This window comes from Spermophilus citellus (assembly GCF_964194105.1).
Source record: "Spermophilus citellus genome assembly, chromosome: 9".
Lineage (NCBI taxonomy): Eukaryota > Metazoa > Chordata > Mammalia > Rodentia > Sciuridae > Spermophilus > Spermophilus citellus.
The window spans coordinates 127,937,010-127,961,672 of NC_138191.1; the positions used below are offsets into that span (position 1 = coordinate 127,937,010).

The window sequence follows — 24,663 nt, forward strand, 5'->3', positions numbered from 1 at the left end:
AAGATACCATTCATCGGTTCGCACAGATGGCCTTAGACTGGGAGCTCCCAGCGCAGGGGCGAGGTGAGCTAACTGGGGTACCCAGGGCCATCACTCGCTTTAGTTCAGCCAAAGGCCACCAGAGGGCGCGGCCAGAGGCCCAGGCCTGCTTGCCAGACCTTCCTTCATGCACCTGTGCCAGGTCCCTCAGGGTCTGCTGGAGCCCTTCTGTGTCCTCCATCTCCAGGGTCACCTGCTCCTGTAGCCGCAGAGACTCCTGGAGTGAGACAAAGAGCGGTCAGGGGCTGTGCCCTAGTGTGAAACTCTACCTTCTCCTTCCTCCCTGGACCACCACCTATCAGGTGGCCTCTATGGCTATCCATAGACCAGCTAGCAGAACCCACTGCCCTCAGAGGCCTGGAGAGGCAATGTCCTGTCCCAGTCACTGGAGGAGAGCCAGGCTCAGCCCCACACAGAAGGTGACCAATCCAGGCAGTGCCCTAGGGAGGATCCCTCTGGTAGGAGGCAACCGTGCTCCTCTGAGAGCTCAGGCAGGAGTTGGAGTCCTACTCCCCTGCTTACTGGGTTGGAGAACACTCTGTGCAGTGGGGATCATGAGGCAGGGCCGCTGGGAGTGTGGAAAGGGATACAGAAGGTGACTGTTCTTACCCTAATCCTGGCACATGATGTGGGGGTGAGTAGCATGTCTGAGTAGCCCAGCCCTAAGCCTGGGTCCATGGATCTGGTCGGGCCCTCATCTACCCACCATAACTCACCAGGGCCTCCAGCTTCTCAGTGAGGGCCTTGTTGACCTGATCCTTCTCCAGATTCTGGTTCTGAAGGCGCTCCATGGCCAGGGCCAACTCTGTCACTCTTAAGGTAGGGAAGCAACAGAGGTAAATGGGGGACCTGCCCCAGTTTCTCCTCAAACCCACTGGCTTCTGGGTCTTTTGTGTTTCCCCAAACCTGAGCAGAGCCACTAAAATCCACTTCCCTAGCTGTGTGACCCTGGGCATGTCACTCTTCCTTCTGGGCTTCAGACTTTGTACCTATAAAATGGGACTGAGGTCATCACTGTCGTGTCTCTTTGGAAAGCACCCTGGGCTTTGTCCAGGAGGCAGAAGTTAGGGGCCTGGGTCTCGTCCTCACAGGTCGAACTGCTCATGATGTGCCCTGGGAAAGAGCCCTCTGAGTCCCACACAGGGACCTGAGAAGCCTGGCTGAGCCCAAGAAGAAATAGGGTCTGATGCGTGGAACAGACACTCCCCCTCCCCAAGTCTCTAGGTGCCCCTCTGTGGGGAAGCTGAACTTGAACAGTGTCATCACCACCCACCTAGCACTGAGTTCAGCCTTGTCCAGGTCGCTCTGCACCTGCAGCTGGGACAGGTCCTTCTCTCGGAGCACCTTGGCCTGCAGCTGCTCCTCCAGCTGGGCCTGCAGCAGCACCTGCTTCTCCTGGGCCACCTGGGCCCGGCTCTCCGCCAGCTTCAGGCCGGCACTCAGCCCCAGGCCCACCTCTTGGACAGCCCGAGATGTCCGGGCCAGCTCCCCTCCCAGCTGCCGCAGGTCCCTGAGGAAAGCACAGGATGGGGATGGGATGCAGGGGACTACCAAATGCAAATTAAAACCACATTGAGATGTCACTTGTCACTATCAGATTGATTAAAAAAAAAATGTTACATAAGGCCCAGTGTGGGTGAGGCTGCGGGGAACCAGGCCCTCCTCCAAACGGCTGGTAGGAGGGTAAATGGGTATAACTACAATGGAGACCAACTAGGAGAGCTCAGAAAATCATGAATATATAAGCACTTTGCCCTCCAGCTCCACTAGGAATGCACCCTGCACACCCAGACACCCAGCACGAGGGGTGACCCATGTGCACTGTGTGCTGTACTGCCTGCCCCTGTAAAACTCCCGCCAGGCACAGTGGTGCACACCTGTAATCCCAGTGACTCGGGAGGCTAAGGCAAGAAGATCAAGTTCAAGGCCAGTCTCTGCAACTTAGCAAGACTCTATCTCAAAATAAAAAATAAAAAGGACTAGGGATGTAGCTCAGTAGTAAAGTACTCCTGGATTTAATCCCCAGTACCCCAAAAAAAAAAAAGTACTGGTGACAATCTAAGTATCCATCAAAAGAGGAGTGCTGGGCTGGGGTTGTGGCTCAGAGGCAGAGCAACTGCCTACCACATGTGAGGCCCTGGGTTCAATCCTCAGCACCACATAAAAATAAATAAATTAAATAAAGGTATCGTGTCCACCTACAACTAAAAAAAAATTTATGAAAAAAAGGAACTGACTGAAAGAATAGTGTTACATTAGATTAGGTGGAGGGAAGTGAAAGGAGGGGAAGGCAGGGGATGTGAGGATAAGAAAGATAGTAGAATGAAACAGACATCATTACTTTATGTATGTATGTGACTGTATGACCAATGTAATTCTATAATATATATAATCAGAAAAATGAGAAATTATATCCCATCTAAGTATGATATATCAAAGTATATAAGTGTTTTCTACTGTCATGTATAACTAAATTATGTATAATTAAAACAAATAAAAAATTAAAAAAGGAACTGCAAAGATTAAACTCTACCCATATACCCATAGTATTTACCCAAAAGGGGGGGGGGCAGGAAGAAAGAGAGAGAGAGATGGGACTGAGAGACTTGCTATATTTGCTTGTATAGAAGAACCTTGAAAGGTCACATAGGAATTTTTTTTTTTTTTTTTTTTTGGACAGAATCTTTCTATGTTGCCCAGGTTGGTCTTGAACTCTTGGGCTCAAGAGATTCCCCCCGACCCCACATCAGCCTCAGGAGTGCCAGTACTACAGGCATATGTCACTGCACCTGGTTAAGGAAGGTCACTTAGGAAACTAGTGACACTGATTGACTTGAGGAGGGGCGGGAAGTGTCTGGGATCAGGTAGGAGATTTCCTACTCTGTACCCTTGTGAAATGGGAACCTTGAGAATGCTGATTAAAACTAAAGTCTATTTCAGATCCATATGTAGGTTAAATCTGGTCCTCTCTTGAATGAACTGTAAGGCTGGGTATCCAACAGTGAAGACAGGAAGTGCCTCATTGGCATCCAGTTACTGTACAAAGGCGAATACTGCAGCTGTCTATTCTCGGGGAACGTCTGGAGCACCAAGAGCATCACAAAGAGAGGCAGACAGGCCAGGGCCTCCTGATGGAGAACACCCTCCATCCTGCAGCCTTGCCAGAAAAACAAAAACGCCAACCTGCATCTGATCTAGCCTCAGATCCAACGTGCAATTCACAGGAAATACAAGGAACAGAGGAATATGTTAAATGATACCTCAGGGACACAACCAACAAAATCCAGACTATGGGAATCTCTGGGACAACTGACCCAGTTTTCCTAACAAATAATTTAAAAGAGACTTAAAAGGTCAAAAGAAAAAAAAAGTCACATTGTGTTAATTTTCATAGTTCCTGATCCAAACAAACTATGAAGATGAAAAATGGAAATCAGACCCTGACTGTTTCATGATATTGGAAAAGATTAATTAAAAATTTTTCATGTGGGCTGGGGTTGTGGCTCAGCAGTGGAGTGCTCGCCTGGTACATGCGAGGCCCTGGGTTGATCCTCAGCACCACATAACAATAAATAAGTGAAATAAAGGTATTGTGTCCAACTACAACTAAAAATAGATATTTAAAAAAAATTTTTTTTTCCATGTGAAAAAGGAAACATGGGGCTGGGGGGTCATGGCTCAGTGGTGGAGCGCTTGCCTAGCATGTGTGAGGCCCTGGGCTCGATTCGCAGTACTACATATAAATAAAGGTCCATCAACCACTAAAATATATATTTTTTTAAAAAAGTAAACACATCAGTTTCCCGGCTGGAGGTGCAGCCCACAGCCTGACCAACTGCGTCTAGCTGACTATCCATGCTAACAAGGACATAGCCTCTGCTCAGGACCAGGCAGGGCCAGGCTCCCTGCCCAGTGAGGCTCTCCTTTCATTCCTGCTGTTCCTCCAAACCCACCAGCAGCCACTCTCTCCCATCCTAGAGACTTGGCTCATGCTGTTCCCTCTGCCTGAAGCACCTGGCTCTGCTACTTCCAACCCTACCCACTCCTCAGGGCTCCTTGCAACTCCCACTTCCTTCTGGCTTCTCCACCCTTTCATCCTTCTGAGCTTCCAGAACATTCCCTTTGTCTCTGTCCATGAGCACTTGCTTCTTTGATCTAGAATTTTTGTAGGAGCCCATCTTTTCACCATTAGATGTTGCAAGGGTTTTGGTAGCAGAATTGAGTATTCTAGTGGATTTAAAGCAGGAGCTTCAAATCTTAATTGACACAGCTGTTTGGGCTTGGGAAGGTCACTCAACCTCTCTGAGCCTTAAAGTCCTCATCTGTAGACTGGGAAATACTATAGTTTCTACCTCACAAGGACACTGTAAATATCAGGTAAAATAACAAGTTCGGAGAGCCTAGCTCTTGGTAATCCCTAGTTAAGCGTTGACTGCCGGTAATAGGCCGTTACCCCAGTTGCTCTACATCTCCACAGGGCCCAGCACACAGTAGGTGTGCTGAGTTGAGTCTCATTTAGGAGGCCGCTGGCAGGGCTTTACCTCTCAGTGCCCATCTTCACCTCGCTGACCAGCCGTCGGAACCCCACGACTTTCCTCCAGAGGAGGAGCAGGCGGTTGTGTTCGTTGCTGCAGTAGGCATTGAAGGACTGGAGGGAAGACGTGCTGCGTGAGGGGCGGGGCGGGGCGCTGGCTCCTCCCCCCCTTCGCGGGAGGAAGCAGGCAGAACCTTTAAGGAAGGATGGTGGCAGTCCCTACGCCCTTATTGTGAGGAGTAAAAGAAAATGCACATGGCCTGTGTAATCAATGTAAACTCCCGTTATCCCAGCAGCTCCGGAGGCCGCGGCAGGAGGATCAAAATTTCAAAGCCAGCCTCAGCAATTTTGTGACGCCCTAAGCAACTTTGCTAGACCCGGTCTCTAAAATATAAAAAGGGCCAGGGATGTGGCTAGTGCTTAAGCGCCCCTGGGTTCAATCCCTGGTACCAAACACAAAGCTAAACAAACAACTTTGCTATGACCACCATGACCTCTGCTCACCTGCGCCGGGCCGCATTTCTGCTCCCATTCCCGTGCGCCCCCCCATTCCAACGCTCCTCAAGGGCCCTGCACGCGCCAGGCTGCCCACACGCACCTCCTCCTCGCGCCTCCACGCCGCCTCCCGCTGCTCCAGCTCTTTACAGCTGCGAGTCCAGTCGCTGGTTACCTTGCGAATGTCCTCGCTCAGAGCCTGATTGGCGGAGCCTGCCTGGTCCAGCTGTTCTCGCAGCATAGCGTTCACCTGGGCCAGGCTGGCACTCCTGGGCCGGGCACAAGGGGCCAGTGGGCACTCGCCTACCCAGGGGCAGCACCACCAGCCCTGCGCCCTCCTTACCACAACCTCACCTCTGCTGCTCCTCCTCCAGGCGGAAAAGGGCACTCTCCAGGTCTTGGCTGTGCTCTGTGTCCTAAGTGGGAGGGGGCAGCATCAGACAGGACAGGCAGAGGGAAGGGCCTACACCCACCCACCCTGATACCCACTCTCAGCCGCTGCTGCTCCAGCTCTGTGGACCTCTCTAGCAGCTGCTGCTCCAGCTCGGAGCACCTCTTCTTGTACTGGAGAATCTGGGGATGGATGGGAAGCAACGGTTTTCCAGGAGCAGGGGCAAAGCAGAGGAAAGTGAGGGCAAGAGCTGGAGTGGGTGGCCCTGACCTTGGCCTGAAGCCGCTGCACTAGCTGGGCCTGCCTCTGCTGGCCCTCCTGGTAGGCCTGCAGCTTGCGTCGGTAGGAGGCCTGCTCCTCCTGCAGCTGCCTCCGCAGCTCCACACTCTGGCGGACCAGCCCGGGGGTCTCCTGTGGCTCCAGCTCCCCAGATTCCAGCTGCATAGCCTGCTCCAGCTGCAGGGAAGGGCCCTGGGTGAGAGGCCTGGGCCCCTAGGGAAGGCAGGCACAGGCCTCTGCAGGGGCTGCCAGGATGGGCCCGGACCACAATGCCTTGTAAGTCCATAGCCTTGCGTCCCAGGGAGCAGGTGCATGTGGGCAAGCCCAAATGCAGTGCATGTATGCACAGGCTAATGCATGGACAGACAAGGCATGCAGACACACAGACAGGGCACACACAGGCACACAGACAGCGCACACACAGGCACATACAAGTTAGCCACCCACAACCAGGTGCATGCAACAGTGATGCGGGGTGGGGGGGTGCCATAGCAGCCCAGCCTCTCCAGAACGCTTCACCCCTGCTGTGCTGATTAGATCAGCCTCACCCCCACCTGGACCTGAAGGTAAACTCAGAAAAACCTGGATGTTTGTTCCCCATTGTATCTTTTCTTAATTTTTTTTGTTCCCCTTGGTGTTGGAATGGCATGAATGGCACAAGCACATGTGAATCCACCCAAGGGGCAGGCACAGGTCCACACTACAGACCCCAGGCTTACAGACATGTAACACACACAGGCATTCTCAGATGTCCCCAGGGTGACACGGTGAGCCCCCCAATACACATGGTGCTCTGTGACATCATCCTATCTAGAGCCTGCTTCTCTCCCTTTCATGCCACCTTACAGGGGGCCTCTGCTGCTGCTGCCCTGTACCCCCTGTGGGCAGTGCACAATGCCTTCCAGCTCTGGCCACCACACTACCATGGGACCCTCTCAACACCCTAAGGCACTGGCCTTTAGAAGGAAGGACGTGAGGGAGGAGGTAGCTGAGGGGAATGGACTCTGCAGGGTGGTGAGCACACAGGGGGCCTGAGGACAACAATGGGGACAAGCCCAGCTGACTGACGACACCACCCACTCACCACCCACTTCCCCTGCACCTGGTCTGCTAGAGCCCAGCAGGGCACTGATGCCCATGCAGGTGGAGCCACACTGGTCACAAGGAAGCCCGCAGGAGGGCTCTGTGCGCCACCCACAAAGCCAAGGACAACTTCATGTCACCCACTCCACCCCAGGGATGCTGGGGGAAGGCTGGAGGCCTCGCCGTGAGAGGGAGGAATGCTGGCTAAGGGGACTGAGGGGTAGCAGTGGGGGCTCTGCCTGGACAGGGCTGCAGACCTGTGGCACGTGTCTGTGTGGAGTCCACCCAAGTCGGGCACTGTGCAGGTGTCCCCAGCTGTACGTGACGGAGGTAGACCCGAAAGGCGTGAGCGTCCTGAGTCAAGCTTACAGCCCTCTGGCTGGGAGTGGGATGGATTTAGCCATGTGTTTTCACGTGTGCTGGGGACATGTTGACACTCTGGTGAGTCCGGGCCTTCACACGCACGTGGGCGAGGTGGCCTCCATGGTCTACATCGTGGCGTGGGCCCCGTGCCTGCGTGTATTGGGTGTGAGTTTACAGACAGTCATCTGGGTTTCGGAGGGCCTGGGCATGGCTCTCGGTGGGGCCTGGGAGGGTCTGAGCGTTACATGTCTCTGAGGTCTGTGTGTGCCTTCGTGGGGCTGACTGGCAGATGGCTGTTTTGTGTCCCATGCCTTTTGTGTCTTGTGTATCTGTGAGATGTGAGATGTGTGCTATGCCACCTGCATTATGGACACGTGACGGTGGTGACACTGTGTATTGGGATGACTCTCCTGTGGGCAGGTGTGAGGCCTAGCTGTGGCAGTGGCAATGGCTGTTGGTTACACCACGTGCACCGTGAACCCGAGTGTGTCCGTCTCTGTGGGGTCTGACTGTGTGCTCTGCACCCGTGTGCCCCCAGCGCCATTTGCTTCTGTGATCTGGAGGGTTCCATAGTGCCAGGGGCTGCCCGCTTCCCCAGTGCTCACAGCCAGGCCACTCCTGGTCATACCTCCACCCTCTCCACAAACCCTGCCCCTAACAAAACAGCCTTTCAATTTTACTTGCAATTCAGAAAGGAAGGTGGCTGCCACCAGGCCAGGGATCAAAGAAGTTTACTGTGTCCCCTAGCAACTGGGGCCCTAATGCCACCATTCAATTCACTCTGTCCATGTTGCCATGGACACTAGGAGAGGTGGGGGGGTATGCTCTGGATCCACAGGGCGAGGCCACCTCCCTCCTTCCCCTACACCTGCTCCTTAGGGACTGTGAGGTCCTCTCTCTGACCTAGGAGGTAGCCTCTGGGAAGCCCCTGCCTAACATGCAGTTCATAGGATATGAACCCCCTCACTCCCCATCCCAGGACCATCATGGAATGAATGATCAGAACAACCTTCCTGATGGCCCCCAACCTGGTTATGGCATGCGCTGCCACCCATCGGCACAAGGACAAGTGAGCTTCAGGGGAAGGCTACCCATGACCAAGGGACTCCTACCCTGGGCCCACCACGCCCCCTCCAGGCCTCAGTTTCCCCCTTTGTAACAGGTGACTGCCGGCAGATGCTCTCTGAGGACCCCCATTAGGAAAAGCCTCGAAAGGGGCTGGGGATGTGGCTCAAGCAGTAGCGCGCTCGCCTAGCATGCGTGCAGCCTGGGTTTGATCCTCAGCACCATATACAAACAAAGATGTTGTGTCCGAGGAAAACTAAAAAAAAAATATATTAATAAATCCTCTCTCTTTCTCAAAAAAAATGTTGCAGCTGCTTCAGTAATTTGGGATCCTCCTGCTATTCTCTAAAATTGAATTATTAAAGCTGTTCCTGCATGTTTAAAAAAAAAAAAAAAAAAAGGAAAGGCCTCAAAAATCCTTCTAACCCAGTCCCAGGCCCCAGATGGGCCTCAAACTGCCTCACACACAGGAGAGTCACAATGCCAGGCTCCCCCTGCAGGCTGTTCAGAAACACCCACCCAGGACTCGTGAGGGAACTGTCTAGACTACCTCAGGCCCCCACCTGGTGCCGCCGCCCCAGTCTCAGCAGCTGTGTCCCAGCAGGGAAGGGACCTGCCAACTTGCACCTCGACATTCTTCTGCCAGCCAGGGACAGGGCTGGCTTCACTGTCATTTGGAAGTTGGCATTTAGAAGGCAGCCCCTGGGGGCCTGGCCCTGTGCCAGGAGCTGTCACCATTGACAATGTGGGACCCAGCCAGCCTGCCCTCCACACACCCTGCAGTCCCTGGGAAAATGTGTTCTGTGCTGTCCCCAAAACTAGGGGCCACTTTGGCCCCCCACGCTGCTCCTCAGCAAGTCCCAACAAGTTGGGGGCTTGTCCAGGCGGGCAGCTACCAGGACACAGGATCACCCCCTGACTACACACAGAAACGCACACACCTCTCCAGCACGGCATGCAGACCTCTGTACAGACAGGCCCAGCCTAGGGGTCCCAGGCCAACCCTGGCCCTTCTGCTAACAAAGAGGGAGTCCTGTCCCTCTGGGTTCCTTCCAGATTCTTCATCCCCAGGATCCCTGGCTGGCAGCTGGCAGTGGGGAGACCTGCTTCTTGTCTTAACTGGCTGTGCAGCCCTCGTTTGGTGCTTTCCCTCTGAGCCTCCATCTTCTCTTCTGTTAAATGGGCAGCATGATTCTGACAGTAATTCATTAAACGTAAGTACTTTGCAAGTTACTGGCACATAGTAGGCACTCAATAAATGGAAGCTACTGTTATAGCTGTGACTACTGCCCACAACCTCCCACCTCCATCCCTCTGTCCACACACACTCCATCCCTCATGCAATGCTCACCAACATTCTGTCACCACCAACTCCCCAGGGCCGCCTGCCATGAGCCTGGGGGTTCAAAAGGCAGTGCGCCAGGTGCACCCTGCCCCTGGCCCTCACCTACCTCCCCCAGCCCCTCACAAGCCACAGCACAGGTGCCTGGTGATGGACATGCAGACAGGCCTGGCTTCCTCTTTCCCTGCCCAGGCCTCAACCCCGCGGGGCAGTGGTAGGTCTTGTGGCTGTCCCCAACCAGCCCACAGAATTTTTTGGGTGCCTGTGCCACCCGACCCAGCAGCCAGCCACTGCCTCAACCCCGGTGCCATGGAATGGGAGCCTGGGGAGATGTCCAGAGCCTTGAGGGGTTGAAGGGCCCCTAGGGGTCTCGTTCTCTGTGCCTGACACTCAACAGGCCTAGGACAGATGGGACTGAAACACCCCTCGTTCCATGTCCCCACGGGTCCTGCACAGCAGCTCCGTCACCCTCCCACCCCCACAGCAAACAGGGAGAGTGGAGCCACGGCTCAGGGCCATTCCAGCCGCAGAGCCACAATCTGCTGCCAGGCTGGCTTGATCCAGGGCCCACCTGCTCCCAAGTGTGGCCTGGCCTGGCCTCTCCCTGCTCTGGCCCGCCCCGGCAGCACCCACCCTCTCGCTGGCCGCGCTGTACTTGATGGCAAGCTCGTCGCGCTCAGCGCAGCTCTGGGCCAGGAGGTCCTCCACGCGGGACAGCTCCTGCTGCAGCAGCTGGTTTTCCTCCTGCAGGGACAGCAGTGATGCCATCTCTGGGGCCGGTGGCAGGGCTGGAAGGGACCGAGGGCATGTGGTTGGCTCTGCCTGGTCTAGTGGGACAGATGCCCCACCTATCCCCAGGGGCAGAAGGGTCAACCAGGCCCCAGGGAGGACCCTGGGTGGGAGTGGCTGCAGCTCCAGGCCTGAGGACCAGGCAGGCAGAGGACCAGGCAGGTGGAGGACCAGGCAGGTGGAGGACCAGGCAGGTGGAGGACCAGGCAGGCGGAGGACCAGGACAGGGGCTAAATCTAGACTCACCCTCAGCTAGGTGTGGTCCTCAAGACCCAGGAAGGGCAGGAGCCGGGCTCAGTCTGGGATTGAGGGGAGTCCTCACTGAGTGAAGCCCCGAGGTGATCTTTTGTTTGTTTCACAGCACAGGGGCACTTTACCAGAGCTCCACCCCCAACCCTTTTTATTTTCTCATTTTGAGACTGGATCTTGTTACGTTGGTAAGGCTGGTCTTGAATAGGTGATCCTCTTGCCTCAGCCTCCCAAATTGCCGGGATTACAGGCCTGTGCCACAAACCCAGCAAAGCCTCGAGTTCTTTTTTTTTGACTACTGGAATTGAACCCAGGCACTTTTTAACACTGAGCTACATCCTCAGCCCTTTTTTATTTTGAGACATGGCCTCACTAAGTTGCTCAGATCTGCACTAAATAGTTGAGGAAAGCCTCAAATTTGTGATCTTCTTGCCTCAGCCTCCTGAGTCACTGGGATTATAGGTGTGGGCCACCATGCCCAGCTTCTGAGTTCTTGATTCCTTTTCCAATGACTATTCTTCTCAGGGTGTCACTTGCTCATCCATCAAGTGGGTGGGAGAGTACCAGGCCATGCCAGAAAAACAGAAAAGCCTCACTCAAGGGCAGGGGTTCACACAACTCCCAAGGCTCGAGCTAGTGTAGGTCAGGTTGGGAGGAGGAGGAGGAAGAGTGTGGAGGAAAAGAAAGGTGGGGGGGCAGGATTGTCCTCCTCTTGTGGGCTGCCCTTTGACCCTGGGCCTCAAACAGCTGTTCCTCCAGCTTGGGGTGAGGGCAAGTTCCCCCAGTCTGGGGCTCCAGGGTCCCCACATCCCTGGTCCTCCCAAGGAGAGGTCCCGTCCCCAACCTGGCAGCTGAACAGGAACCATGGCAGGAGGACCCCAAACACCCCCAGCACAGCTGCCAACTCATAGCTGCCCCACGTGTGTCATTCCTAGATGTTCAGGCCACATAAAAGGTCCCTGCATGCTGCCCACTAGGAAGAGCAGGTGCCATCAGACCTTTGCAAAGTCCGGGTGGAGCTGAGGGGCGGCCCTGTAATCTCAGGTTCTGCCAGCTCACTCCTTCCCTGAGAGGGACTGAGATGTTGGGGTGGAGTCTTCACAGCAGCATGGGGAAGGGCCCTTCTCTTCTAGATGCATCCAATGGGGAATACATAAGCCTACGTAGGCAAACCACACCTCCCAGGCTCCATTTCCTCCTCTGTGAAATGGGCCCTTCCCTCAAAGTCTTGCACTTCCCTCAGAGTGAGTGTTGGATAAATGGATGCTATGATCCTGACTACAGAGGAGGGATGGGAGAACAGGTGACCTGTGGGCAGGGTCCCTGGCGGGCCATGGTACCTGGGCTCTCAGGCTGGGAGAGGTTGCGGGTGACAATCTCCCTGATGCAAGCAGGCAGGCTGGTGTGCTGGGAGTCCTGGGCAGGGTCCTGCACGCTCGGGCTCTTCTCCTGCCTGGGTCCCAGGACACTTCTCTCCAGTGTCTGTGGGGAAACAGAGAAGGTCTTCAGGGACCTGGGACCCCGAACATCCTGGCCTGAGGGGAGAGGATAACAAAGTCCTGTGGTCCAAGAGACAAGAGCGAAGCCTAGGAGTCAGAAAGGTGGTCATGTGGCCTGGCCCTGGAGGGAGGTCCCTGCCCAAGGGTGGGAGAAGAGAACAAATCACACAGTGAGGACTCAGCCCCACCGGGACATCAGCGTGAGGAGCTCAATCCAGCTGACCCTGGATGGGTGAAGGTCCTTCTGTGTCAGAGGTCAACCAGACCCTAAAATCTAGGAGTAGGGATCCCCTTCCTCCTGCCACCTGGGTGCCCTTAAATCCTCAGACTTGCCAGGATCTGTGAGCTGGGGCTGTGTACCCACCATCACCACCACACCTCTCCCTCCCTTTGGCCCCCAGGATGCACCCACCTCTTACCACACATAGGCCCTGCTCCCCTCCCTGGACAGGGTGGGCACAGCCCCCAGCACCCACCTGGATTACTGTCTCCAGGGCCAGCTGGGCCTCCAGCGACCCCACCAGCCCCAAGCTCATGGGGGAAGAGGCTCTGGGCACTTCCCCGTCCCCTTCTCCAGGGCCCCAAGACTAACTTAGCCGCCCACCCGTGGACCCACCCCTAGCCCAGGCCGCTGAGCTGAGCAACAGGCAGATTAAGCTTAAATCCGGCGGCGCCCCCACGTGACCGAGCAGTGGGAGGAGCGGGGAGGAGCGGGGCGGAGCCAGTGGGGAGCAGAGGATGGGAAAGGAGAGGAGGGAGAGCTGCAGCTGCCGAGGAGGACCGGGAAGTGGGGACAGCTGGGCGCAGAGCCGGAGGGAGGAGAGAGGGGAGAGAGGACGGGAGACTGGAGGACCGAAGGGGCACTGTAGAGGGAAGGAGGGGAGGGCGGGGCCTGGAGGTAAGAACCCCCCACCTTCCCCGCGGCTGCCGGGTCCTAGAGCCCTCCAAGCCCAGGAGGTGGGGATAGCAGCCTGAAGGCGGGAAAGGCCAGAGTCCCGATCCTCGTTGCTGACTCAGAACAGAGCTCCCGCGGCTTGCGACAAATGTATCCACCGGGCTCTGGAATGATGTTTCTTCAAAACAGGTACGGGGCAAAGAGCACCGTGGCATCGCTCAGCCCAGGCAGGGACTGAGTCCTTCACCCCCGCTGCACTGTGTGCCCCAGAGCAAACTTCTTTGTCTCTCTGAGCCTCAGTGTCCTCAAGTGTAAAATGCAGAGAATGCTGGTATGGAGGAATCACCTGGGGATTAAACACAACGCTCTCTGGGCGTCAGCAGGGCACAACACCAGGTTCACTTAGCAACAAACACTGATTTCAGTCACTTGAAAATCCTAGATGTACAGTCCCTGTGGGGAGAGCAGGGGGGCAGGACACAACGGTTGTGGAGCCCAGGAGTCCACCCATCGCCTCCCACTGCACCCTCCCTGCAGCAAGAAGGCCATATGGCACAGTGGTTAGGCCCACTGCTCTGGAGGCAGAATCTGTCCTGGGGACACATCTGACACCTGTCTCTGACAGTATGACCTTGGAAAAGTTATCTCTCTGAGCCTCACTCTTCTCATCACTAAAATGGGAACAACAGAACCGACCACATAAGATAATCGTGAGAATTGAGTTGAAGGGTAGAAGAAGCACACCTGGCAGGCAGTGAATGGTTATAAATGGCAACCACAGTTCCTATCTTCCTTAGTGTCTGTCTGGGCTTCTGCTACCTCTTGGTGTCCTGTGTTCGAGGGGATAAATTATCTTATTTAGTCCTCACTTCAACCCATTTCCATATGAGGAAACTGACCTCAGGGAGGTGGGTTCTGACCTATTCAAGGTAACTCGCTGCAGGGAAGTAGGAAGCCCAAACCTCAGCCCCCTGAGGCCAAGCAGTTCCCAATGGGTGCCTGGAGGGCAAGGCCAGGGCCACCTGCTTTTCAAGGCTCTATCACCTCTATGGCAGATCCAGGAAGACAGCAGGTGCTACATAAATGCAAATGGATCCAGACTGGACCCCTCATGCCCAACTATAGATTCTGACCTGCAAGAGGACAACTAGGAACCAGGGCCCAATCCGGCCAAGGTAAGTGCCATAGACGTGCTATGCCAAGCAGGCCAGATGTGGGGGGAAGGGATCAAGATGCCAGGGGCTGGGTACTGGGTGGCATCAACCCGGTGCTCCACTGTAAGAGCCCTTCTGGGTTCTGGGATCCCAAGAAATCATAGCTAAACCGTGTGGGGATCTGCGCCTCCCTGACTTCCACAGCTGCATCTTGTTCTCCAATAAATGACTAAATTCCTGGAAATCTGAATGCTACAGCTCCAGTGTCTGTTGTGATTCCGATGTGGCTTGTCCCCTCCAAAACTCACACTGAACTTTGGTCCCCAGTTCAAGTGTTGAGAGGTGGGGGAGAACTTTTAAGAGGGGATTAGGTCAAGAGGGATTAATGTCTCTCAGGGTAGTGGGCTGTTGTGAAGCAGCCTGGTCCTCCTCCCTCTCCTCTGCACCTGCCCTTCCGCCATGTCATGACACAGAACAAGGTCATTGCCAGATGTGGCTGCCCAGTGCTGGACTTCCAGCCTCCAGAATGTGAGCTAAATAAACTCCTTTCCTTTATAAATTTCCCAGGCTCAGATATTTTGTTATAGCAACAGAAATGGACTAAGACGGCACCTGAACGCCTTGACTACCGTGTTGGCTTTGTCTCCTCATCAGCTGCATGACCCTGAGCCCAGTGACTTCATTTCTCTGAGCCTTAGTTTCCTCATCTGTAAAATTGGATAATTAGTGCCTGATGGAAACATTATGAGAATTAAATAAGATGTGCTAGGCTTAGTTGTGTGCTTGGATATGCTTCGGCAGAAACTTCTATGGGTTACTAAAATTCATTTCCAACTCTCTTGAAATATGGCTAGCAGATGTTTCTTGGACTCCCTTACAGTCAGATCTGGCCATGTGGTCAGGTTCTGGCAAATAAAGACAGAAAGAATGTGTGTCGCTTTAGACTCAGCCCATAAGAGTATCCCCAGAGGAATCATTTCTCTCCTTCCTTGTCCGCCAACTGGAAGGAAATGACTTCAAGGTCAGAGGGGACACTGGGACAAGATAGACAGGATCTGGTCCCTAGCTCACCACGTAGAAAGGCACCTGCCAAACACCCCACAGGATTTTTCATGAGTGAGAAATAAGTTTCTATTGTGTTAAGCCTCTGCACTCTCGGGGTCACATCATCATATCACCCGGTGTCCCCTTAGTACTACGTGCACCTAAACCAGTGTTAGCATTGGCTATTGTTGCGTTATCATTACTGTTCACTAGAATTACTGGTTGTACTACTGGTGCCCAGTCAATACCCTTGTGCCTGCTCTAGACTCTCAGCCACAGTCTGGTGAGTACAGAGGGGACACACTTTGCATCATTCCTGGCCCCCTCCAAACCTGACATTTTCCAGGTCCCACTGCAGGAGCTGGCCAAAAAGTCTTTTGCTGTCACTCCTGAGCTGCAAACATACTGGCTGCTCTTACCACTCACCCCTTCTCTATTTTCCAGTTGTTAAATTATTAAAAAAAAAAAATGCTGAACCAACTATGAGCCAGGCCAGCTTCTTCAACAGCAACACGATGGCTACACTAAGGCTCAGTGGAGTTATTTGCTCAGACTCACCAGCCATGAAGAGTTGAAGCCACACTGAGACCCAGTTCTGACTGGTTCCAAAGTTTTAAACAATAACAGCAATGACTACTATTATGCAACTCTTACTGCACACCAAAAATGAATTTTGTATTTAGACTTAAGTCCTATCCCAAAGATATCTTATTAGGTATTTGCAAATATTCCAAAATCTGAAAAAAAAGTCCAAAATCATAAATATTTCTTCTCCCAAGCATTTTGGATAAAGGATACTTAACCTGAAGAGGAGATTAAATAGAAAAAATAGAAAAGGAAACAATCCCCCTTGGCTTTGGCTGAGATCAATGGGACAACATTCCACCAGGCATGGTGACCGGCAGCCTGGGGTCACAGACAGGCACCAAAGAACACACATCTAGCACCTGCCCCATCCCAGGAGTTCAGGTTAAAAGCCAGGCAATGGCCTGGCGCGGTGGCGCACGCATGGAATCTCAGAGCCTGGCTGAAAGGAATGTGTGGGGTTGGCTGCGGGGGTCCCACCCTTTGCCCCTGCTCTGCTCCTCCCTTGGCACCTGCAGCGAGCTCAGTCAAGAAAAACAGGAAATCTCAGCTGTAAACAGATGGTCTCCTCCTGCCGCTACCCCGCCCCGCTCCAATCCTCCAGACAAGTCCAGTTCCCAGGGAAGGGACTGTGGAGATGTGGTCACCAGGGGAAAGGCATCCGCTCAGACTTGGGTGTGCAGAAAACAAAACAAAACAAAAAAACGAGGGAGCCAGTTCAAAATGCCAGCTTCAAAGACACGGACGGGCGCAGGGGGCCTGGGGGCCGTTCTCAGAAACCCAGGGAGATGGGGGAGCAGGCTCCTGCAGCCTTGCATCGTGCCCAGCCCCGGGCCTCAACTGCTGGTCCCCACACGGAGGCACTTTCGACTTGGCAGGCTGCAACGACGAGCAGGACCCCACGCGGAGGGCAAGGCCGCGGTGCGCAGCTCGGGACGTCGTCGGAGAGGGCCTCGGGGCAGCCGCCGAGGGACGCAGGCGGGGCCTGCAGGCCGCGGGACCCGGGCAGATCCTGGCCGGCGCGCGAGAATCCGCGAGGGGAGAGCGCAGCCCCGGGCGGCCCTCCCCCTGCCCCGGCCGAGCGGCCGCAGGGCGAGCCCTCGGCGCCCACAGGACCCGGGTGCGCGGGCGGCGTCTCCAGCCCGCCCCCTGACGCCACCCCGGCCCCGCGCGCGGCCTTCTCCTCCCGGCGCGCGCCCGCCCCGTCCTCGCGCACGCGCACGCGCACGCGCTCACAGCCGGCCCCTACCTGCGCGCGTCGCCGCCGCCGAGGCCGACCGGGCCGGGGGCGGGGCGTAGGGCGGGGCAGGGCGCAGGGCGGGAAGGGCTTGTGGGCGGGGCGAAGGGCGGGGCGGATTCGTGGGCGGCCCGGGGCTCCGAGCTCCGAGCGCCTATACCGCTCGCGCTAAATTGGTGGCTTTCATAGCGACTGCCCTTCGTCACTGGCACACCCATCACTACCGCCTTGCGCTCAACGGAAAATCCGAGGGGCAGCGCGTCGCCACCACGGCTCCAGCCCCAGTTCGGTCTTGAAGGCGTCAAACCCCAAAGCTTCGACCAAGATAAGCGACCCCATCGTCCAACCAGACGGAGGGGGCACCCCCTGCCCCCGTCAGGGCCGCCCCTAGCGTCACCGAGGCTTCAGTGATCTGACCCGTGGGGCAGAATCCTGTTCTGATTGTCGTGCTCTCCCAGTAAGGCGCCCTGACCGCAATTGGTTCACCCGTGAAATGGGGATATCCCATCCCTATGCCCAAATGGGATGGGGGCAAAATCACAGAAGAAATGTGCTTTTCAAACTAAACACAGGTGTGCCCATCTCAAGTTCATCTCTACAGAATCAGTCCTTTCCTTCCATCCCCTCCCGAAGACTCATCTCCCTCTGTATCAAGTCACTCATTTCCAAAATGGGGAAGGAAGCAGGTCTGACTCTGCAGGACTGAGAGGAGGCTCACTTGCCTTAAGAAAACACGTTTAGCTTTGATTTTGTATTTGGGAAACAGTAAAGACCCAGAAAGAAAAACCAGCCGGCCATGGCTGATAGTTCTGCATGTCAGGTGGAGGAGAGGAGTGAAAATTTAATCTCTATCAAAAAGGAACCTGGGCAGGGGTTGTAGCTCAGTGGAAGAGCACTTGCCTGGCATGTGTAAAGCACTGGGTTCAATTCTCAACACCACATATAATAAATAAAATAAAGGTCCATCAACAACTAAAAAATATTTAAAAAAAAGAAAAGGAACCTGCTTTTAACATCTGAGAAACTGCACTAGAGGCCACCGCCACTGTGCAGCCGGGTGCAGGAAAAGCTGTGGCCTGGGCCAGGGTAAGAGCTACTGGTCAGGGAAGATTTGGGTCAATACCTGAGGTTTCAGGGTCAGGGGGTACCCAGGTTGGAGGGCAAGGCCCAGCTAGAGAAGGACTGACTGACCTCTGCCAGTAAGCACAGTTGAGGGGCTGGGGATGTGGCTCAAGCGGTAGCGCGCTCTCCTGGCATGCGTGCGGCCCGGGTTCGATCCTCAGCACCACATACCAACAAAGATGTTGTGTCCGCCAAGAACTAAAAAATAAATATTAAAAATTCTCTTCTCTCTCTCTCTCTCTCCTCTCTCACTCTCTCTTTAAAAAAAAAAAAAAAAAAAAAAAAAAAAGCACAGTTGATCACTAGATACCCCAGGTCTGTCATCCTGTCTGGAGTCCCCAGTCCTGCTGGGTCCTGATCTGGGCCCTGACAGACTCATGAGTCTGGTTCTGGTCCTGCTTACCCTTTGTATCCACTTCAGAGTGTTCCTCAGCTCCAGGGCTAGGCTGAGGACTTGCTCCTTGCTCCTTCCTCCAGGCACCTGCCTGTTGCTGCCACTAGGCCTCCCTTAGTTACCAGTACCTCCCAGGCAGCCTACATTAGCTGCAAACCACACTGTGGCTGCTTCCACCTATATTTTCTCATTCTGTCCTTAGTCCCCTCTAAACACTTCTGTGAGAAAGGTCTAGGCTGTGAAGTCTAAAATTATCTTCATCTTACAGAAGGGAGACTAGAATCCAGAGAGGTGTGGTAACTTGCCCAAGGAAACACAGCAGAAAGCTGTGGGTAGCTTCCAGCCACATGCTCTTACCTGTACACAATGCTGTCTCACTTGAGATTTTGGAAGGGACAGCAAACACAGCTCCTCTCTCCTTGACCTTCTCTAAGTTGCAACCCACAGGAGCCTACAGCAGGGAGGCACATTTACACCAGAGGAAGCCTCTAGCTCCCCTAGCTGTGAAGACTGTCCCTGCTGATTTGGTAGCTTGGCTCAGCTCAGTCTGGATGGCAGTCACTTGAATCCCCAGGGCTATTGCCCACCAGTCATGCTGTGCCCCATAACCAGGTGGCCCCCAGGATCAGTTACCTGAAGGGAGTTGTGTCAGTGCTCACCTGCTCCCTGGGAAGGATTCTAAACGTGAAGCTTAAGTAACAGGGAAACAAATGACTGGAGTCACAACCCCAGGTTGCCAATGCCAAGTGCCTGCCAAATCTGGCTGCGGGCTAGGTGGACTCTGCCCACTGTCAGCAAAACCACATTAACCAGGAGGATTAGAGGATGGGCATCCTGGATAAAAGGATGTACTGAGTATCTGATGATTAACTTGCAAAGTTGTTCTACAATGCCTGACTTTTAATAGCAAGAAATTAAAAAATAAAAAAGAGACAATGGCAGAAAAGGAAATAAGAGAAAATAAGGAGGTTAGACAACCAAAATCATCAGAACAGGGCGACAGAGAGCAGAAAGCCAAAAAGAGCCACAAGTGAGCACCCATGGAGCTCCTGCCCAGAGAACGGCCCAGGCAAGGGGAGAGCAGCAGGCTGGAGCCTTCCCTGAGGGAACTCAAGCCCCCACCTGCCAGCCCAGAGCCAGCCTGTCGCCCACCGATTCCTTCCTCCTGCTGCCCAGCCCTGAAGGTTTATTTCTATTATGCACACCCTTTCTAAGCTTAAACCTTTGGCACTTCAAGTTCTTTCATCCATGCCTGGCTTTAAAAATAATGCTCCCTAAATGTCAAAAGGTAACTAATTTATGGCTTTTGAAATAAAAACAGCTGTCAAAAGAAAAACAATATAAAATTTTTTTAAAATTAGAAAAACCCAAATGTCTAACAATAGAAGACTGGCCTAATAAATCATTGTTCTTCACATATTGGAATACTAGGCCCTCATTCCAAAAGGTACAAAGGAAAATTTAATAACTGGACAAATGATAAAATTATGTAATGGTAAAATTATTTTAGAGGTTTCTGAACAGTGATTAAAAAATAAGTCAGTTGCTGGCACAGTGGCACACACCTGTGACTTGGGAGGCTGAGGCAGGAGGATTACAAGTTCAAAACCAGCCTTGCAACAACAGTAAGGTACTAAGCAACTCAGTGAGACCCTGTCTCTAAATAAAATACAATATAGGGCTGGGGTGTGGCTTAATGGTCAAGTGCCCCTGAGTTCAATCCCCAGTACACAAAAAAAGAAGAAGAAAAAAGCCTATAACTAATTAGAACAAATACAAAATGAAGAATAAGCCCATATTTGTAAATGAAAATTTAAACATATGTATCTTCTATATATAAATATAATAGGAAGAAGAAGACACCAAAATGTTAACTGTAACTGGTCGTGGTGGTGCATGCCTGTAATCCCAGAAATTTGGGAGGCCAAGGCAGGAGGATTGTGAGTTTAAAGCCAGCCTCAACAAAGCAAGGTGCTAAGCAACTCAGTGAGACCCTGTCTCCAAATAAAACAAAAATAGGACTGGGGATGAGGCTCAGTGGCCAAGTGCCCCTGAAGTTGATCCCCAGGACCAAAAAAAAAAAAAAAGTTAACTGTAGTTCCAGCTACTCGGGAGGCTAAGGAAAAAGATCATTTGAGCCCAGAGGTTCAAGACCAGTCTGGGCAATACAGTGAGACCTCATGTCAACAACAACAAATAAACCACAGAGATACAGCACAAAGGCCATGCTAAGGAGGAAGAGATGGGCTGTGCTGCCTCACACCAAGCAGTGCTGGGGACCCCCAGAAGCTTGGAGAGGTGGGGATTCCATCCTTGCTCGGAGTGGGCATGGCCCTGCTGACATCTGATTTCAGACTTCCAGCTTCCAGATCTGAGATTTTTTTTCCTTTGGTGCTGGGGATCAAACCTCCCCAGTGGTTTCTGCTGTTTTAAGCCACCTGCTGTGTGGAAATTTGTTACAGTAGCCCTAGGAAACTAGTAGGTAGAAAGACATCCAAGCTGGCCCTCGATGGTCCTTACCTCCTGGTGTCCACACCCTTGTATAATTTCCTGCCCTCAGGAATGGGCAGGACCCGTGACTTGCTCCCCCATGGTAAACCCAGCAAAGAGGGCAGGATCCCTTCTGAGATTTAGATCACGCCTGCTCTCTGCTGAAAGCTCTTGCTTTTCAGTTTGATGAAGCAGGCTGCCAACTGTAAGCTAGAGGCCTTGAGGCAAGAAAGTGAGAGTAACCTGCCCAGGGGCCACAAGGCACTGAATCCTGGCAACCAGCATGTGAGTGAGTTTAAAAGCAGGTCTCATCTTTCCCTGTGAGCCTTAGGATGACATTGTGACCTTGGTCCACATACCTTGCCTGCAGCCTGTGAGAGATGCTGAGACACAGGACCCAGCTAAGCTGTACCCAGGTTCCAACCCACAGAACCAGGGGTTATTTCAAGTGGTTATGTTTGGGGATGAATGCTACACAGCAACAGCGAATACAGACATGAGGAATTTCCTATTTTCCTGACAATATCACAAATGATTTTAATATTGTATGTTTGTTTTCCTATTTATATTACATCTGTAATCATGAAAAATATTAAATTTTAAGTCGGGCATGGTGGCGCATTCCAGGGGCTGGGGAGGCTGAGGCAGGAGGATTGCAAGTTCAAAGCCAGCTTCATCAACTTAGCTAGACCCTGTGTCAAAAAAAAAAGGGGGGGGGGGCTGGGAATGTGATTGGGTTAAATGTTCCTGCATTCAATTCCTGGTACCAAAGAAAAATATTAAATTTTAAAGTCTTTTAGTTTTTTTGTTTGTTGAGGATCAAACCCAGGACCTCATGCATGCTAAACAAGCACAGGATCACTAAGCTTGTTTATCCCCAGTCCAAAAAAAAAAAAAAAAAGAAACACAAAAATTTCAAGATCTGTCTACATTAAAACTGTGAGGCAAAATTGGTCTTTTTCTTAAACTGGTTCCTCCGCCTAGAGTATGTTATTTTTCTTATTTCCTGCTCAGGGAAACCAATAGCTACTGAGCACCCACCGTGTGCCCAGATGCGTCTCAGCAGATTCCAATCCTACCAGTGGAATAGAACCCCATCCCTTGGCCTGTTATTCAATACTTATCATTGAATAGAGCATAGTTTTCCCCCCACCCTGAGTACGAAGCTACGTGCCCCCACCCCCAACCTTTCAAAATTATTGAGATAGGGTCTCATTAAGTTGCCCAGGCTGGCCTTGAACTTGCAATCCTTTTGCCTCAGCCTCCCAAGCAGTGGGATTACAGGTGTACACTTCTGTGCCAAGTGGAGGGAATGGGAATGTGCCAGGCCCTGCAGGTGGCACTGCTGGAGAGCACACAGGCCTGGTTCAAAACACAAATGCTAGAGGCAGATCACCTGTGTTAAAACCCAGCTCTACCATTTATCACCTTGTCATGTGGGCAGATTGCATAATCTTACTGCACTCCTAAGAACAGGGATGAGTAGGGGATAGAAGATGTCTGTGTCTCCCTGAAACGCAATGGAAAGTGTGATGGTGTAAGGAGGCGGGATCTTTGGGGTCCTGAGGGTGGAACCTTATAACCCCCCCCCCCCCGCCAGGAGATCTTCTGCCCCTTCCACCATGTGTGCTACAGCAGGATGACAGCCTCACTAGACACCAGATCTGCCAGTGCTGCAGTATGGACTTCTCAGCTTCCAGAAAGGTGAGAAACTTCGATTACTTACAAGCCATCCTGAATGCACCCAGACGGCACCCACCTCATACAGTGGTGATGATGAGTTCCACGCATTAAGTGTGTGGTCACAGAACGCGTCACACAGGCAACAGCTTCTATCATCGTTGTAAAGGGTCCATTTGGAGCACAGGAAGTGATCTTCTGGTCATTGGCCATTAAATCTGTCCAGATTCTCTTTTCTACACTGACTCCCACCTTAAACAACTTTAGTTCACCTATTGTGTCAGTCACCTATTGCTGCATAACACTATTACCACAAATGTAGAATCTTGTTTTTTTCCCCCTGTGGTGCTGGGGATTGAACCCACAGCCTTGTGCATGCAAGGCAAGTACTCTAAACTGAGCTATATCTCCAACTCACAAATGTAGAATCTTAAAAAACTTTTTGGGGGGCGGTGCTGGAGATCAAACCCAGGGCCTCTCGAATGCTAGGAAAATAGTCAACTGTTCTACTGCTGAGCTGCACCCCGAGTCAAAAACATTTACTCTTTCCCCGAGTCAGGAGTCTGGCACAGCTTAGCCAGGTCCTCTGCAAGTCCACACCCAAAGCACTGTCCAGGGCTAGATTCCCATCTGAAGGCTTAACTGGAAGAATCTGCTTCTAGGCCCACATGGCTTTTAGTGGCATTCAGTGTCACACATCCTTGGACTAAGAGCGTCAGCTTCGTTTTGGCTGACAGAGGCTACCCTCAGCTCCTTGCCACCTTTCTTCTTGGGATAGCTCAACAGGGCAGCTTGCTTCTTCAGAGCCAGCAAGAGATGCTGTAGTCCCATGTTACAAAACCATGGAAGTAACACCTTCTTGTCTTTGCTGGATTCTGTGGGTCACAGGTCTATCCACACTCAAAGGGTCTTACACAGGCTGTAAAGACCAGGAGGGAATCATAGGGGCCATCTTAGTGTGCCACACTTTCTAACGTATCTAAATCCTCCCCCCGCGCAGGAGCTGAAGTCTCACCCCCCCCAAACCCAATGCCCACCTCCTACTATCCACTTGAGCCATCTCCACTGTAACAACTTGTGAGCTCCAGTCACAGTATAATTGAAGAGATGCCTGAGTTGATACTGGGGTCTTTTCCTGGAGACCCTGGTCCTGTAATGGTTTTGTTTTTCTCCAGCTGGAATTCTAGCTGGTGACAGAGCACAGCAAACCAGCCTTTGCCCACCAGGACCCTGGAGGTACTTCTTAGTCTAGACACTTGATGGATACTTCCTTATTTTCATCACCACATGAGCAGCTTCTGCGTGTTACCTGACTAGAGACAGAATTAAGGACAAACTATACAGCAGGCACCTGCTCTGGTTTTATGTGAGGCCTGGGCTGAGGAAGAACCTATGGTCACACGGCTGACCAGCAGACAGCCTAGATTCAAAGCCCGGGTCTGACTCCAGAATGTAAGCACTGACCTCCAATTTGTAATTAAGGGTCTGTCTCCTCTAAGAATGAGCTCTCTCATTTCCAGCCCCCAAGCACTCAGAAGTTCCTCATCCAGATGGGTAGTGAGGGGACATGAAACAGACACCAGAAACTACTCCTGAGGGCTCTTTGATGTAATTATTATTAGTATTCAAGAGGGTTTTCAATTTCCACTTTTTCTCCTCTTTTTCACTAGTTATTGAGGCTAGTTTCATGCCTACAAATAAAAACCCATCCATCTTTTTATCGGAAATGGGGATTGAACCCAGGGCACTTGACTGCTGAGCTGTATGTATCCCCAGACTTTTTTTTTTTTAGTTGTAGGAAGACAATTCTTTTATTTTTATTTTTGTTTATATGAGGTGCTGAGGATCTAACCCAGGGCCTTCCATGTGCTAGGCAAGCTCCCTACCGCTGAGCCACAACCCCAGCCCTCCAGACTTTTTTTCTTTTGAGACAG

At 52.7% G+C, this 24,663-nt stretch overlaps 1 protein-coding gene and 1 long non-coding RNA gene across 5 annotated transcripts in view; one reads left to right on the top strand and one right to left on the bottom strand.

The window, feature by feature from the left end:
* Positions 1–12,791, bottom strand: part of CROCC (ciliary rootlet coiled-coil, rootletin) — a 39,727-nt gene extending 26,936 nt beyond the window's left edge. The window contains exons 1-11 of one of the 4 annotated variants that reach the window (XM_081307577.1): positions 12,605–12,791; positions 11,970–12,111; positions 10,225–10,379; positions 5,730–5,915; positions 5,558–5,641; positions 5,423–5,484; positions 5,172–5,337; positions 4,581–4,687; positions 1,313–1,549; positions 756–852; positions 173–256 (exon numbers count right to left, since the gene is read on the bottom strand). In XM_081307577.1, coding sequence (XP_081163703.1) covers positions 173–256; positions 756–852; positions 1,313–1,549; positions 4,581–4,687; positions 5,172–5,337; positions 5,423–5,484; positions 5,558–5,641; positions 5,730–5,915; positions 10,225–10,379; positions 11,970–12,111; positions 12,605–12,664 — 1,380 coding nt within the window. In that variant the 5' untranslated portion in view covers positions 12,665–12,791. Of the gene's footprint in view, positions 1–172; positions 257–755; positions 853–1,312; positions 1,550–4,580; positions 4,688–5,171; positions 5,338–5,422; positions 5,485–5,557; positions 5,642–5,729; positions 5,916–10,224; positions 10,380–11,969; positions 12,112–12,547 lie in introns of all 4 variants that reach the window. The other 3 variants (XM_081307578.1, XM_081307576.1, XM_081307579.1) reach the window with 3 other exon arrangements.
* Positions 12,792–13,077: 286 nt separating this feature from the next.
* Positions 13,078–15,310, top strand: LOC308656479. Its single transcript, XR_014023732.1, has 3 exons — positions 13,078–13,212; positions 14,079–14,198; positions 14,745–15,310. It is a non-coding gene; the product is annotated as an uncharacterized lncRNA (long non-coding RNA).
* Positions 15,311–24,663: the final 9,353 nt, after the last annotated feature.